The 16,210-nt window shown below is 38.0% G+C and overlaps 2 protein-coding genes across 3 annotated transcripts; one reads left to right on the top strand and one right to left on the bottom strand.

The window, feature by feature from the left end:
- Positions 1-387: 387 nt before the first annotated feature.
- LOC124203475 lies at positions 388-2,408 on the bottom strand. Its single transcript, XM_046600151.1, has 6 exons — positions 1,921-2,408; positions 1,695-1,841; positions 1,483-1,632; positions 1,170-1,410; positions 561-1,089; positions 388-447 (listed from the first exon to the last, which is right to left on the bottom strand). Exons 1-6 carry the CDS (start codon positions 2,075-2,077, stop codon positions 388-390), a joined length of 1,284 nt encoding a protein of 427 aa, XP_046456107.1. The 5' UTR covers positions 2,078-2,408.
- A 115-nt stretch (positions 2,409-2,523) lies between these two features.
- On the top strand, positions 2,524-15,383 carry LOC124205398 (leucine-rich repeat serine/threonine-protein kinase 1-like). Of its 2 annotated transcripts, XM_046602826.1 has the most exons (39): positions 2,524-2,880; positions 2,971-3,127; positions 3,199-3,239; positions 3,301-3,626; positions 3,685-3,829; positions 3,917-4,115; positions 4,176-4,658; positions 4,725-5,232; positions 5,315-5,677; positions 5,781-5,954; positions 6,043-6,269; positions 6,330-6,623; positions 6,694-6,874; positions 6,941-7,174; positions 7,240-7,384; positions 7,446-7,555; positions 7,613-7,752; positions 7,830-8,029; positions 8,097-8,244; positions 8,308-8,510; positions 8,587-8,725; positions 8,814-8,986; positions 9,051-9,205; positions 9,263-9,451; positions 9,520-9,590; positions 9,680-9,908; positions 9,973-10,153; positions 10,221-10,424; positions 10,486-10,520; positions 10,587-10,803; positions 12,850-13,027; positions 13,092-13,165; positions 13,226-13,348; positions 13,412-13,651; positions 13,717-13,886; positions 13,963-14,226; positions 14,299-14,621; positions 14,685-14,749; positions 14,814-15,383. In XM_046602826.1, exons 1-39 carry the CDS (start codon positions 2,815-2,817, stop codon positions 15,135-15,137), a joined length of 7,698 nt encoding a protein of 2,565 aa, XP_046458782.1. In that variant the 5' UTR covers positions 2,524-2,814; the 3' UTR covers positions 15,138-15,383. The 2 variants fall into 2 exon arrangements, with proteins under 2 accessions (XP_046458782.1, XP_046458783.1); XM_046602827.1 differs by lacking the exons at positions 2,524-2,880; positions 2,971-3,127; positions 3,199-3,239 and having other exon boundaries at positions 3,507-3,626; positions 3,693-3,829.
- The last annotated feature ends 827 nt before the right edge of the window (positions 15,384-16,210 follow it).

Here is a 16,210-nt window from a genome sequence, read left to right as displayed (position 1 = left end):
ACGGAAAAATTCTTCTCGGGCGTTAGAGAATAGACATGTTATTTAAAAAAAAAGCATTTTAAATTCCAATTTTTCTGACGAATCAGCGATAGCCAATTTGAATGAGTTTTTGAACCCAGATTTTTACAAGATTTAAAAATAATTTTTTTAAGTGGAATGTTTTCTACAAGTAAAGCATTAATACCATACTTCGACACCACGTTGCAATCTCGTAGATCCAGAATTTCAAGTTTATGAAATCCATGAAAATTGGCTGCATTACGTAAGACTTCATCAGTTAACGTCTGACAATAAAAAAATTGAATGTCTTCAAGTAAAGGAGAAGATAACAAAAAAAGTAAGATATCGGATGGAAAACTCCATACACACTGAACATAAGTTAATTTCTTAAAAATGGTCGGATTCTTTTCCATTTGAAGAAGGTTTAATTCGTTCTGAAGCATGCCCCTGATGTTATTAAAATAAATAGCAGTTAAATTGGGACATAACTCGGCTAGGGTCGGAATACAGATTGAATCGAAACAATCAGTGCCAAACGCTTCCAAAGAGTTGCCAACTACCTTGAGAAGTGGACATACGCCACCGTCAAAAGTAATTTCATTGAGTGCGTTTGAATCAGACCTTAAGATTTTTAATCCGCGGAGCACCTTAATATCAATTAAGCACAAAAGGTCACTGTCTTTTAATCCCTTGGTTGCGTAGATTGTGATACGAGTGAGTGAATTGCACATAGAGAGTGCTACTTGAAGGCTACCATGTAAATAAGGCTTATTAGGAGAAGTGTGTAGAACAGATGCGGAAAACTTGTCGTAGCAACAATCAACACGCTTTGAAACTACCGCTGACTGAGCCAATTTTACCAAGGCTTCTAAGGTATCATAATGATTAATTATTTCTAAAGACAGTAAATGCGTGAGAGCCATTTGGATTCCCCGCTGTGTAACACTAGTGCAAATAAGATCCAGTCTTTTCAGAGTCTCACAGAGTCCCGATTTTTCATTTCCTATCTCTGGATAATCAGCCTCGCCACAGAGCCATTGAATTCCAGAGTCTGTCACCTTAACGCATCTCGTGACATTCAACCACCACCTATTTTTTTATGATTTCGTCATGTCTTTTCTTTCAACAATTAAAATGACAAATAATAATAAGATCTTAAGTTGAAATACCTTAATTTGGAACAGTAAGTCCCAATGCTTTTTAAACAGTCGTTTCCTATTTCGCCGTCTTCAAGGTTGAGAACTAGCAAATTTTCCAACTTAGGAAATAAATTCAATAAGTAACTCTCAGAGTATTGAGAAAATGACAAATGTTGAAGTTGTGAGGTGATTATTTGTTCTAGAATATTTTCATGTGTTAATTTTCTACCGCTGGTAAGAGACCCAACGAGCTTTTCCAATAGAGGAACGGCTAATAAAAGTTTAAAAATGAACATTAGTTTAAGCTCTCATTAAAGAAATCCTTTTTGATCAGTCTCCTTACGTAATTTAGGAAATGGATTTTTTGATAATTCTGAACTGAGAATGATTGTATCGTCCTTTTTCTTGGTTGCTGCGGATAAGTCGAATGCAAATTTCTTATTCTCAATCGTTTTTTTAATGTAGCATGAACAGAGTTTCAAAATAGATTCGACTAAATAAAATTTAAAAATAAGATTGTATTTTTTTAGATTTTTCGTCTTTTGGCCAACTTACGTAATTTATGAAATGGATCGCTAACCATTTCAGAATTGACATTGATCGCATTGCTCTCTCTTATAGTTGTCGATAGGTCTGGCACACATTTTCTACATTCAATCGTTATTTTAATGCAGCTTACAGAGAGTTTAAAAATAGATTTAACTAGATAAATTAAAGTAAAAAAATGTAAATTATTTAACGCTTGAATTTAAAAAAATATATATTTTTCGGGTTAACTTACTTAGTTCATAGATCGGATGGCTCATTCTGAACGTAGGCCTATTGCCCTCTCTCTTAGTTGCTGAAACATCAGATGGAAATTTAATATTCTCAATCGATTTTTGAATGCAGTCCGTACAAAGTTGGACCAGAGATTCGACTTCTCGTACTTTAGGCATTATTTTTCAAATGTATGCATGCGCGTTGGAGAAATGACCCGATGCATCCGATACAACTCAAAAGACTAAGCTTCCAGACTAAGTTATGAAAATGCAATGATGGCCGTTTGTAGTTAACGACTCGACAGAACGTTGATACGACTCTTGTTATTCACGGAATTTTCTATCAGAAGAAAAGAAGGTAAAACGGATAATATCGTCGGTAATAGACTGGCGACCTTGGCCGATGGAAGTTTCTTAGATTACTTAGGCTACTTGTTAAGGTTAAGGTCCTATATTTTTATGGCAAGTATGGTAAGTACTTAGTGCCATTTTTCGTCCCCCCACCCAGCTATTATGGATCACCCAACCTTGTACACACAGCTATGTTATCAATCCCCCCGCAATCACCCTTTGCTATCGGGGGGGCAATATAAATGGCTACACAGGCCCCTACGGATCAGTGTCCCATGTCTTCGCCAACAGGCACTAAGTTACTTGCCATAGAAATACACCTTTTTTGGGGCAGTTCTTGTAACCCCCGCTTCAAATTACGCGCTCTGGCCCGTTTGTTTTCTTGTTGAATTGCCGCTTTCCATTATCCGCCAAATAGTAGCCTTCTTTGCTGCCTCACACAGCGGCACACAGCTGATCGATGCACGGGATCAGCATCGTCAAATAGATTGGTCGGGTTTTGTTGACAAATTCAGTAATAAACTAATAATGCGAATTTTCTGGCGGACTCTACAATTTCAAGCATGAGTACTCCAAGTTCTCCAAACTCCGATGATTTGGAAGATTTTCCCGGGCGCCTGTTACATCAGGTTTGAAATTTGTTTGTTGTTTATAAATTGTAAATACTTGGGATGTAACATGTATTTATTTCGATGCTCTGTGAATGCGTTATTGTTTAGGCGGCTTTGTGGGACAATGCGGAATTACTTGAAGATCTCCTTCACGCTGATCAATTACAACATATTGATGGAGTTGATGCTTGGGGTCGAACACCACTGCATGCAGCTGCCACCACAGAAAACTCTAGCTGTCTCAGAATATTGCTTCAATCAGGAGGTATGCAAGTGTTAAAATTTAAAAAAAATAAATATTATGTACGTATTCATTCAACTGGTGTTTTCTTTAAGCTGATCCCAACATCCCTTGTGGGCCACGAGGAGAATACAGGGTAAATTTGACAGCTTAAGTATATTTTGAAACTAACTTACTGTCTTAATTTTTCAATTAAGACATCATTACACATCACAGCTGAATATGGCCATGTCAACAATCTTCGGCTTTTGCTTTGTCATGAAGCTCGTATTGATGTCAGAGATGGTCTTGGATTCTCTGCATTGGATCTAGCAGTCAAAGGTGGTCACATAGAATGTGCCACAGCTCTAAAAACAGCCCAGGCAACACATGAAGCTTCTAGAGTTGAAACCTTTAACGGATTATTAAAAGCATGCATTGAAGGAAACCCTGATTTAATGCTCAAACTTTTCAAGGAGCTCAAAGAAGACTTGAAACTTGTTATAAATATGACTGTTGAAGGATCAAACACATTATTATTCAAGTAAGTAGCTACATGTTTGTATCATGAATTCTAATTAATGCCTTAAATTATTTTTCAGAGCTTCAGAAGTCGGTCATAAGGAAATAGTTAATCTCTTACTTGCCAATGGCGCGGATGCAAGAGTTCATCCTGTAACAAAGTATTCTCCTCTATACATAGCATGTTACAATGGCCACAAAGAAATCGCCGAATTGCTATTGAGAGTAAGCTGCATATTCATTTGAAAGATGAACGATTCTAGAATTAAAATTGGAAGTGGCGCTGTAATCTGTATTTTTATCTTTTGACAGAAATATCCTGAATTGGTACAAACGCCAACAGTTGAAAAATGGTTTCCTTCTCACGGATGCTGTATACAGGGGCACCATCAGGTGCTGGATCTTTTACTCAAGTTCCCGTACCCCTCTAGTATTCTGAAAAAGTACATTGATAAGACTGGCAATTATGAATATGAACTTCCTTTTGACATTAACGCGAAAGATGTATCAGGTACAGACTGATGTAGATAAGTTTTTCAAAAATATATTTTTAACTTGTTAATATTTTTAGGACAAACTGTGTTGTATATTGCTGCATACATGGGAAGTTTGAAGATGGTAGAGATCATTTTGAAATATCGCGTCAAAGGGAAAATGTTGAAGTCTTGCGAATCGACAACGCAGTCGTTGTCGGGAGCAGAATCGATCACGGCGAAAAAACGGATATCAGATTCCATTCAAGCATTAATGTCCCGTCTCAACGTAAACTTAAAAACGGATACGGCTACACCTGCTGGGAATGTTAATCAAACTTTGAGTCCTGTCGATGTAGACATCTATTGTGACCATGGAACACAAACAGCGTTACACATTGCTGTGAAGAACAAAAATTTTGCTATTGCGTCTCTTATATTAGTTGCCGGTGGAAATCCCAACCTTACAATATATCTAAATGAAGAAGAATTGTCAAAATTACGTTCTCGCACTGCTCTAGACGAGTACGTTTTTACAGGATCCACTGTGTTGGTTGAAGCAGTCAGACATCGTGATATGGGTATTTCTTTCAAATCATTGACGCATATGTGTGCTTTAACATTGTAACGTTATTGCGTTTTTTTAGGAATGATCGATCTACTTTTAAAACACGGTGCACGTGACGTGGAAAGCAAAGCTCTTTATGTGGCTGTTCAAGCGAAAGACGATATCATCACCGCTAAACTTTTGGCTCTGAAATCGCATATTGATCGGGAAAACACTATCAATAAAAAAGCAGGATCACCAAGTGAAAGTCGTGGCTTTGCTTCACTCGGTCAAGTTTTCCCTACCAATGCCGTAATGGTGAATTGGCATGGTCAGCAATGTCTGGAATATATCAGACCTCAATGGCTTAGTGAGGCTGCGGTCAGTCTCAATCCCAAGATGAAACTTCACCCTCGTGCACATCACGTTGCCCTTCACTCCATCACACGAGTTGATCTTTCCAATAACGTTCTCATAGAATTACCATCTTGCGTATTTCAATTGCAAAGTCTTCGTCATCTTAACGTCGCTCAAAACAAAATTGAACATCTTCCGTCTGGATTGTACAATTGTCCACTCTTGGATGAACTTATGTTGCAGGATAACAGGTAATCTCGTCTCTTTCCTACATGCAATTGATTTTATTTCTTTTGTTGCAGCCTTTAATGTATTTTGTCTTTTTTTTTTTAGATTGGATTTCCTTCCGGATTCATTGTTTAAGCTTCCTTCACTTACCGTTTTGGATGTTTCAAATAATAAGCTGCAAAAAATTCCTATAGATATTTGGAATGCGCCTAAACTGAAGGAAATGAATGCTTCCTTCAATTTACTTGTTGATCTCCCCAACTTTTTGACGGAATCACCGTTTGATACAACCGGTAGTAGTGAGCTTGGAAAGAAATTAGATTTGTTAACACCACGACGGACATCACACGGTTCTGAGAAGAGCAGCATTTCTTTCTCCGATGAAGATAGTTTGGAGGATGCGAAGATGATGCGAAGCATGCAATTGGCAACTATTAACTTAACACCTCAAGAATTAACGCATCACAGGTACTCTATCATTTTGAATTATATATTTTTAACAAATTAAGTAGGACTATATTATTTGGCGTGACATATTTCTAGTATCTCTTATATCTGTATTTTTTTTTAGTTTATGGAGTCATACTGTCGATATCAACGAGACTCTTCCGGCAGATATTGATTCGCCTCAATCGTGTTCGCAGCTCATACATCTGAACCTTGCACATAATAATTTTTCTAGTATTCCTGTGTCATTAGCTTGTATAGCAGTCAATCTCATCCGTCTAAATTTGAGCTTTAACAAGTAAGTTTCGTATTGCAATATGAAATATTATTTTGCTTGACATAGCTATAGAAATTCATATTTCCATATATTTTTGTATGCTTTACAGATTGACTGATATTGGGCCTTTATGTAACTACCCTCATGGTTTGAAGCAATTAGATTTGTCCCACAATCAAATCGAAAATTGGCCCCCATTTTCCAACTGGGACATTCTCCAATTAGACGAGCCAATCTCTCCACTTTCTAGCTCGTCTCCTTTTCTGTGTTCGCCACCGACCGTTACTTGTTTTGCCGGGATTGATCGCAACCCTCCCAAAACTCCAGTAACACAAGGTAACTTAAATGAAAACGTTATTGGCGATTAAAGACTTTGTCTCACGCAGTTATATTTAGGAAGGAAATTTCATAAGACTTCTAAAGTAGTTGCATGCTCACATCGTCGACACCAAAAATTGGAGAATGTGCGCACTTTAATCCTCGGAGATAATCAGCTGACGGGTATCCATCTCTGGTTCGACGAAGGATTTGAAGACGATGTGGACACGCATGTGTCCTCTTCTCACAAATCTAAGCTGCTCTTTCCTAATTTAAGCGCTTTAGATGTGAGTAACAACAAGATTAGAGAAATTCCGAATGCGATTCACGAATTAAACAATCTTTCCGTTTTCAACGTCAGCGGAAATCCTGGTCAGTACGCCCTTATTCCCACATGAAATGAAATATGCCAGATTATCTGAATTTTTTATTTTCTTTATAGACATAGTTGAATTACCGCCACGAATGGGATTATTGTCAAAATTGTGGAATCTAAATACAAGAGGCTGTAATTTGCAAGAGCCACTACGTTCAATGATCGAAAGTAAAAAGTATAAAACAATGGATGTTGTGGGGTATCTGAAATCCGTACTAGAAGATGCACGCCCCTATGCCCGAATGAAGTATTATTGCAATCCGGCAGAATTTATGGAGTACCTAATATTGTATGTTTCTAAATTCTTGTGTAGACTCATGCTTGTCGGGGTTCAGGGTATTGGAAAAACTTCTTTACTTGAACAATTACGCCAAGAAGGCACAGGCTCATACAAAAAGAAGCCTCCAGAACATTGGGCTAAAAGAATGGGCAACAGGAATATTCATTCTCGAACACCGCGTGGAGTGAACTTATCTACTGTCGGTGTAGACATTAGTGATTGGACTTATGAGAAGAAAGTAAAAGGGCACGGCCCCGTCACATTCCGGTATCAACTTTTTGATAGACTCATTCAATATTTTTAATTTGAATTCTTTTTTCTTTTGATTGAAGAACCTGGGATTTCGCTGGTCAAAAAGAGTATTATGCCACTCATCAGTACTTCCTGTCTAAACGTAGTCTTTATCTTGTCTTGTGGCGCATCACCGATGGAGTAAAAGGAATCGACGAAATATTTCACTGGCTAGTCAATATTCAAGTAACTCTAAACAAAAAAATTGCGTCTTGCCATGTGTGTTTACAAAAGACAATTATTTTAGGCAAGAGCACCCAATTCACCCGTTTTGATTGTTGGGACCCATTTCGACTTGGTAAAGGACACTTTTCCCTCTTCATATTCCGAGGATCTCCAACAGCTTGTTCGTGATCGGTAATGACTGCAATTAACTGTATATTACGAATATTTCTGATTTTTTTGTTGTCTCAGATTTATTAACATAGTGGATGCAGAAAAATGTGGTTTACCTCGAGTTTTAGATACCATAGAGATCAGTTGCCGCACAAGACATAACGTTCGTCTTTTATGCAACCTGATTTATGATGCAGTTTTCAGCTTGAAACTCCCAGGTAAGTTAAGGTTTTTCCCTTTGCAGATGGCATATCTCTTTCGAAATTAAATTGGAAATCAAATTTTGTGTTCCTAGGTAGTAAAGAACGCATGTTGGAGCAGCGTATTCCTGCAACTTATCTGGCGTTAGAAGACGTCATTGGTCTTCTCGCTACCGAACAAAAAAATAATGGTCGTGATCCTGTCCTTTCTTCCGAGCGATACCGTATTGGTGTGGCTCACATAATGAACTCGCGATTTCGAATGTCTTTCAGAGATACGGCTGAATTAAATCAAGTACGATGATGATTTAAATTGTAGTCATTTTTTATGTTTATTTATTAATTAAAATATTTAATTTTAGGCCACAGCGTTTCTCCACGAAAATGGTGTTATGCTTCATTACGAAGATGCAACTCTAAAGGATCTCTATTTTCTGGACCCACAGTGGCTATGCGATATGCTTGCCCATGTAGTCACCATTCGAGAAATCAACCCTTTTGCACCAAATGGTCCATAAATCTTTTATTTGTTTTAACTTATTACAACCCCAATATAACGTTATCTCAAAACAGGTATTATGAGACTGGAGGATTTGCAGCTGGTTTTTCGATCATCGACCAGTGCTCCTACAGAAGCTCAAGCTTATGTCGTTAACCTGCTGAACAAATTTGAAGTAGCGTTAACTTGGGACTCAAGAACTTTACTTATTCCTTCGTTGTTACCTACTGAAGATCAGACAGCTTATGGTTTACCGGGTTCTGATGTTCGTGTTAAGGTAAAATTGCTTGCAAAATTAAATTAAATAATTTTTTCCCAATTAAATAAAGTTGCATTTTTCATAATTTTAATAGATTCCGGTTCGATCAAGGGGAAGAGCATCGCGACCGAGGAAGGGTCCTAGATTTAACAGAGCTGTTTCCATGCCATCCAGACCCGGTTCAGCAGCAGCAGCAGCCCATGGGGCGAAAGTATTTTCTGCCGAAGAATCAGGTAAGGACAAGAAAAGACATACACACTTTTGTCATATTTTAGGAAGCAAGTTTTGATGTTTAATATTACATTTTTCTTGTCTCTGAAGTTACGGATGACAGATGTGAAATAAGTTTCCAGTCTGATATGGAAACAGCTATCTATAGGTTGCTGCTGCTTTCGTACGTCCCCACAGGGTTCTGGTCGCGTCTTATAACTCGATTATTAGCTGAGGATAACATTGTTGATACACTCCGTTCGTACTTTAATGTTCCTCGTCATGTAAGTTCATAACAATTTGTGGTTTGCCTGATTAGAAAGTTTTCAATCATGTCTTAACGTCTAGGTGGACGCTGAGTTAACACAAAGTTTGGAATGGAAAGCTGAATGGCGATGTTGGCAAACTGGCATTGAGTTACATTACCTCGGCACTACATTGCTCCGAATTAAAGAAGTCGCTAATCGCGTCGGTGTCAGTCCGTTTGATTACCGGGCATTTCGGTCAGTTTCAAATGCTTATTTCTAGTGAATTAAACCAACGTTTTTTCCCTCTCTCAGATTTATTGCAAAACAAGAGGGTCATTGGTCTGAATTGGATACTTCTTCAACAGCTATGATTGAAATCTTTCTTCCCAATGAAACCATTGCAATACGTAAACCTATTTTTGATAGACCCGATGTCCAACCATTCCAAAAGAACTCTGTCCAAGGCTATCAAACGTTTGCATTAGAACCATCCGTAGAAAGGTAAAATGCTAAACATTTCTTAGTCGGAATAGTCGGGATTCTCATAACTTTACTTACTTTTATTGTAGCGTCACGAAACTTTTGACAATTGCTGTTGATCATATTGATACTCTCCTCGAAGACTGGTATCCCATATTAGGTATTTCCTGTGAACTTTTTCCGCCTGCGCTTCCACTTGCGAGCCAGCTGCACCCCATTTTCTTTAAATTGCCATTTGCTTGAAAATAGGTACCAGATTTGTACACACTTCTGAAGGAAAATATCTTGTCACACGCGTAGTTCCATGTCCCATGTGCCTCTGTGGCGTGCATCCACCTGCCGACAGTCCGCATGAACGCCCTCAAGAAAACCATCAGTTCTTTCCGCCAAAAACCGAACCAGTTGCGCGTGGATCCCGCAATAGTGCCAGATCAGATGGTGCTGACTCTGGTGTGGGTCAAGAATCTCCAGTACTAAGGTAGCTTGTACGGATTTAAAAAAAAGTGGATTCCATCATTTTAAGCTATACTGTAATTTTTTAGTCGTAAAACCTCAACGGAGGACCATTCTAACATCCATGAATTACTTCGGCCTCATTCCTCGCATTCTGAAACAGTTTACTCTTTCACCATAGAGGAGTGCATTTTGCAGAGCCACGAAAATCGCCATGTGCATTGCCCTATTCACAACGATATTCACTTAGCTCAAGTGGCACCGGATACGGTAAAATTAAGAATTCTTAACATAAAATGATCTTGATTGATTTTCCAATGATTTTGTCACATACAAGATGTTCATGGACATTGGAGAGCGGAATATTGTCAACGGTCAAAATCTAAAAAGAGGCACCCTCCTAGGTCGAGGAGCGTTCGGGTTTGTCTATCGTGCTACAGCAAATATTAACGGAAATCCGAATGCAGAGGTAGCAGTAAAAATGCTTCAGCCCATTGATCCTGGCCATGAAGCCAGACCTTCAGTCATTCAAATATACAAAGTAATCTTAACATTTTAATTCAATTTATTGTCATGTAATGATATTGTATGTTGTAATTCAGGCTGCTATCAATCAATGGGAAAGAGACCCTTTACAGTGAGTATTGTTGTGCATTTATACTACTTGTTTTTCATTATTGCATCTGAGTATATAAATTTACAGGTATGCGTGCAAGGCCTATTGTACTGCTAGACAGGAATTGGCAATTCTGTTAACGTTGCGTCACACGAATATAGTCCCTCTAGTTGGTTTGTGTACCGAACCCTTGGCGCTAGTTTTAGACCTCGCACCTTTAGGGGCATTGGATTCTAATTTAAGGAATTACCGAAGATCTGGAGCTAAATTAAATCTCACTGTTGTTCAACAAATCGTAATTCAGGTGTGTTAAGCATTAATTATATATTATTAATGTATGGGACATTCCACTCCAAAACGGGCAAACCTTGCCGCTATCATATTCCCGATTTAATTTTTTAAATGATAATTCTATAATATAGGTAAAATAAGATTTTGTTTTAAGGGTTTGAAGAAATTAGACGATGGGTGGGCGCGGCATCGATTTATATTTTTCGTACACTGCTGTCTGCTGATACCGTACTCATTTTAATTGTAATTTTTGGCATTTTAAATTAAAACAAAAGGAAAACAACTGATCAAAACGCGATAGTGGAGTAATAAATTAAAAACTTAATTTTAGAAAAAATCGCGTCGGTATCGAACGACCCAAGTGGCAGCACCATCTTTCCGAACACTTAAACTTACCCTACTTTGAACTATGCGCTAGGTAGACTAAACAAGTTTTTCATATTTTTTATAACGGATTATTTGTATTACAACACTTGTTGTTTAAGTACGTTAAAGATGTTGATCCCAACTGAAGTAGAAAAATTTAATTAAATCCACAAAATGCAAAAAGTGTCAAAATCACCCTTTTTTGAAAATTCACAGAAAAGGTTGATATTTATTTCGCTTGAAAATGACACATTGTTTAACTTAGTATGTCCTCAAAAACATTAAAAATTGGAGGAGTGTAATTTTTTTTTTTGAAATCTGCATTTTCCCGTGACACTATCATAACATTTTTTATGGGACTTAACACTGTCCAAAATCTAACCAAAAATATGCGTATGGTTGAAGGATTATCTACGACTTCATTGCCATGTTATAGGAATATATGGTACACGTACTTTTCCAGAGCCACCGACTGCCAAAAAGGGACGAAAACTGGAATCGTCAACTATCGGCAACTCTGGTCGGGTGTGTAACTAGAGGGCCTAGTTTAACTTGGGGTCTTACCTTTTTGAAGCTTTCGATTTGATGTAATTTGTTTTTTAATTTTCAAAATTTCAAATGTGTAGAATTATTTATTTCCCAAGGTTCATGTTATTGATTTTAAGGAAAAAATGCCGAAATATTTAAAAACAATTAAAGAAAGTGAGGAAATCTACATGGCAAAGAAAAAAGGGGTATGGATTTCCTTTTTTTGGGGCGCGGTGCCCAGGCACAGCGCACCCTAAAATCGCTCACCGTACGCTAAAAAAAAACAAAGAAATCCACACCTCTTTTCTTGGCCATGTGGATTTCGTCACTTTAATTATTTTATATTGATATTTCGTTGTTTTTCCCTCAAGATCAATAACATGGACTTCATTTGAAACACCGAGAATTACCTGGTTTAATTTCCTTATAACTTTTTTTTAAATTTTGTTGCCAATGAAGTGTGAAACCCTTCAACGATGCGCATATTTTTGGATTGATTTTGGGTAGCGACAAGTCCCATTTAAAATTTAATGTTACAGTGTCACAGGAAAATGCAGATAAAAAAAAAATAATACAGCTATAAAATGTGTCATTTTCAAGCAAAAAAAAATCAACCTCTTTTCTGTGAGTTTTCAAAGAACGATGATTTTGACACTTTGCATTTTATGGAATTAATTATTTTTTAAAAACTGAAGCTAGGGTAACCATCTTTGTTGTATGTCGGACTACAATGATCCGTTATAAAAAATTTTAAAAAATATGCGATGTCATAACTAGCGCATAGTTCAAAGCTAGCGTTTGGAACGATGGTGCTGCCACCTTGGTGGTTGGATATCTACGCAATTTTTTTCTAAAAGTTATAATTCCGCTAACACATTGTGATCATTAGTTTTTTTTTTCTTTTAGTTTAAAATACAAAAAATTGCAATGAAAATGAATACAGTATCAGCTGTGCACGAAAAATATAGATTGATGCTACGTCCGCACATCCCCTTATTTTTCAAAACCCTTTGACAAAAAAATCTAATTTTAACCTATATTAAAAGATTATCATAAAACAATTAAATCGGGAGTATGACCGTGGCAAGGTTTGTCCGTTTTAACGTGGAATTTCCAATATTTTTTTTTTCTAATGAACGCAATCATCCTCATAATTCCTCTCCAGATTGCAAAAGCTTTAGAGTATTTGCACCAACAACGAATCATCTACCGCGATCTCAAATCAGAAAATGTGCTAGTGTGGGCTTTACCTGGTCCCGGCGAAAGGGAAACGGACGCTAAAGTTGATGTAAAATTAGCCGACTATGGTATTTCCCGGCTTTCATTGCCTACCGGAGCTAAAGGTTGGACATATTTGATAAGTTATTTAAAGCTAAAAATTCAGACGAGAGATTTAAATTATGAAAGGTTTTGGAGGAACTGAAGGTTTCATGGCACCCGAAATAATGCGATTTAATGGCGAAGAAGAGTACACCGACAAAGTATACAAATTTGAATGTTTTCTTTTTCATTGAGTATTCATGATTAATGGATCGTTACAGGTGGATTGTTTCTCTTTTGGAATGTTTTTGTATGAGTTACTCACTTTGCGCCAACCTTTTGAAAGCCATGAATCGGTCAAAGAGTTCATATTGGAAGGGGGAAGGCCTTCGATCTCTCCTCGGGTGAGTTCCTTGTATTTATTTTAAAATTTTTTTATTGTTATGTTATTTTCTGCTATCTTTTAGGATGCAACGTATCCTGTGTATCTACTTGATCTAATGGTTTTGTGCTGGAGTCAACAACCAAAAGACAGACCGACTGCTTCCCAGATAGTATCTATCGCTTCAGCACCTGAATTTACTCACTTGTTGGATGTCGTCTCATTAAACCACAGTGGATTTTGCACGGACGGTGTTGCTGTCCCCGTACCCAACACCACAGATGAATCTCTTCATGAACTTTGGTTGAGCAGTACCGCTTGCCAGGTAATGTTACTGAAGTACTAGCATATTAATACATACGTTGTGGCTAATAGGAAAAAGCAATCTAGGTTGACCTTCTACTTGCATCAAGTCAGCCTCCCGAAATCGCAAACGGATGTGGTTCTTGGCTGGATTATTATTCTCTTCAAAGTGAAGTAGATCAGCCAATTACTGCTGCATGTCTTGTCGGTGATTCTGTGTGGCTTGGAGACGCTCGAGGACAAATTTTCTGTTTCAGGTATGATATCTCTAATATCACGTAAACTAATTTGTAATATTCAATTGATCTTTGAATCCTTTATTGAAATGTCTAGCACTCGGACATACCAATGTCTTTTCCGCTACGCCCTTGAACCAGATTCTTCTAGCACTGCGTCAATTCGACGACTTATACATCTACCTTTGTTACATCGAGTAGCTGTTGCCTTGGCTAATGGTCGTCTTTTTTTATGCCGCGATGATTTCATTCCGTTAATGTCGACGCAAGGTGAAGGAACATTCGTCATGACTGAACTCGGACTTGGTGGAAGTGGGGCACCACTCCACTGCATGGCTGCAATTTACTCCACTACCAAGGGGTAAATATACTGTGAATTATAATAAGAGGCAGTATATTTTCACTTAGTAATCTGCTATCACGATTCATATAGAAAAGTGGAGTTGTGGTGCGGACAATCACAGGGTAGCATATGCGTATTCGTTTTGGGAGAAGGCGTTGTAACGGGGCAAGAAGTGATAAATCATTACGATCCGGTCTTGCCTGGGTTGGAAGTGCTCCAAATGGTAGCTGTCGACAATTTGTTAATCGAAAACGATGTTGACGTCTTCGATTATGACGAAGAAACTCATTACGAAAATCTAGCAGAGACTACCAGTCCAGTAGTGTGGTCGTACGTTTATCCCGGGTGTGTCGTATATCGTTGGTGTGCAAATACTCGCCGTATTCTTCATCGTCTTGACTGTTCCAAACTTGGTTTGTTAACATTATTTTTGTTTATTTTTGTAGTATAAATAATTTTTCGTTTTCTTGAATCAGCCCCTTGTTCTGAATCACTACAGTCGATAAGCATTGAAGAGCATCTTAGTCCAGGACGATGTCAGGTACGGATTCATTAAAACATTTTTCGAACATTCGAAAAGTTTAACTTGGTTCGCTTGCATTCAGGTAACGAGTCTTGCCGTTCAAGGTCGGGAACTATACATAGGAACCACTTGGGGTTGCCTTATCGTGGCTGAAGCGTCATCCCTGCGTCCAATAACAGTGTTCCGCCCATATGAAGATGAAGTCCGTCTCATTCTTCCTCTTAGTTCTTATGACAGAGACAAAGAAAAACAGTCTGTACTAGTTGCAACAATTGGCAAAGGCTATCGAAATCTTTTGCATCGTTATGGATCTTGGTCACATCTTAAGAGTTCTTCAGCTCCTAGTATGTCAGAGCGACAGCGAAATATGCAAGTCCTCTTATGGAGAGCTGGTGACTGGATTTAAGTTCGAAACTAACTTCAATTTTCAGACAGACAGACAGATATTTCAAAATCATGTATTTACTTTTTTATTTATTTTTTAACCTTTGTTTCTCGATCAAACCGACGAAGCTATTCTTTTAAAAATTCGATTGTTTTCGATTAGTCAGTTATTGATACCACTTTGTAAAACTTCACCGTAAAATTTGTCTTTACATGTCATGATTTATTCCTGTGTATTCATTAGTAAATAAAACTTTGAAAGTCTGAAGTTATTTTTAAAACGACTGAGAACGACATTTTTATATAGTGGTTCGAGGTTGACACCTTGGATAGTCAAATTTCCCAGATTGGAGCAACCTCAAACATTGACACCATCCATAAGAAAAGTGTACGAATGGAAAGACAAAGGGAGAGTGAAAAAAAGAGGGACCGACCCCTTTCTTCCCTTCCTTGACTGTCCTTCCATTCGTACCCTCTTCCCGCCTCTTCCTATGGACAATATCAATGCCTCCGGTTTGAGGTTGCTCCAATCTGGGAAATCCGGTCATCCAAGATGGCAATCTCGAACCACTATATAGTCGTTCTGTGTAATGTGTATAGGATGTTAATTCTTTCACTAATTACGATTTACGAATACCGATCCAATTGATGATATGATTTTCGATAAAATCAAATTTTTTGATTGACCCAGTAGCGACAGACGGAGGAACCTATAACAGTCATTCTACACGAACTACAACGCGCAGAGCCAGTATGACGTTTCCAATCGCAAAACCCCGAAATTTTCTGGAAGCTATGCCGATGATAAGAAAAGAATTAACAATTATTCCACCACTCAAGGATCAAGGCCGGATTCGGGGATTTGGGGTGTTTTCATTTTTTGGGAAACGCTGACTAGGCATTGCAGCCAGTCCCCAAATAAACCATTTTATTCGGAATTTTTTAGAAAAACCGAATGGTAAAATCCGCGATTTTCTAGCTGTGTGGGAAACTGGGTGATTTTTCTGCGACCTACAACAACCGGTGTCGTTTAGCGTTGTGTTGGTGAGCGTGGTTTAGCGAATGAGAAGGTCAAGGAACAACGGATACTACGTG

The sequence above is a fragment of the Daphnia pulex genome, chromosome 10 (genome assembly GCF_021134715.1).
Source record: "Daphnia pulex isolate KAP4 chromosome 10, ASM2113471v1".
Classification (NCBI taxonomy): Eukaryota; Metazoa; Arthropoda; class Branchiopoda; order Diplostraca; family Daphniidae; genus Daphnia; species Daphnia pulex.
This window is presented reverse-complemented; position numbering and strand designations above follow the sequence as displayed.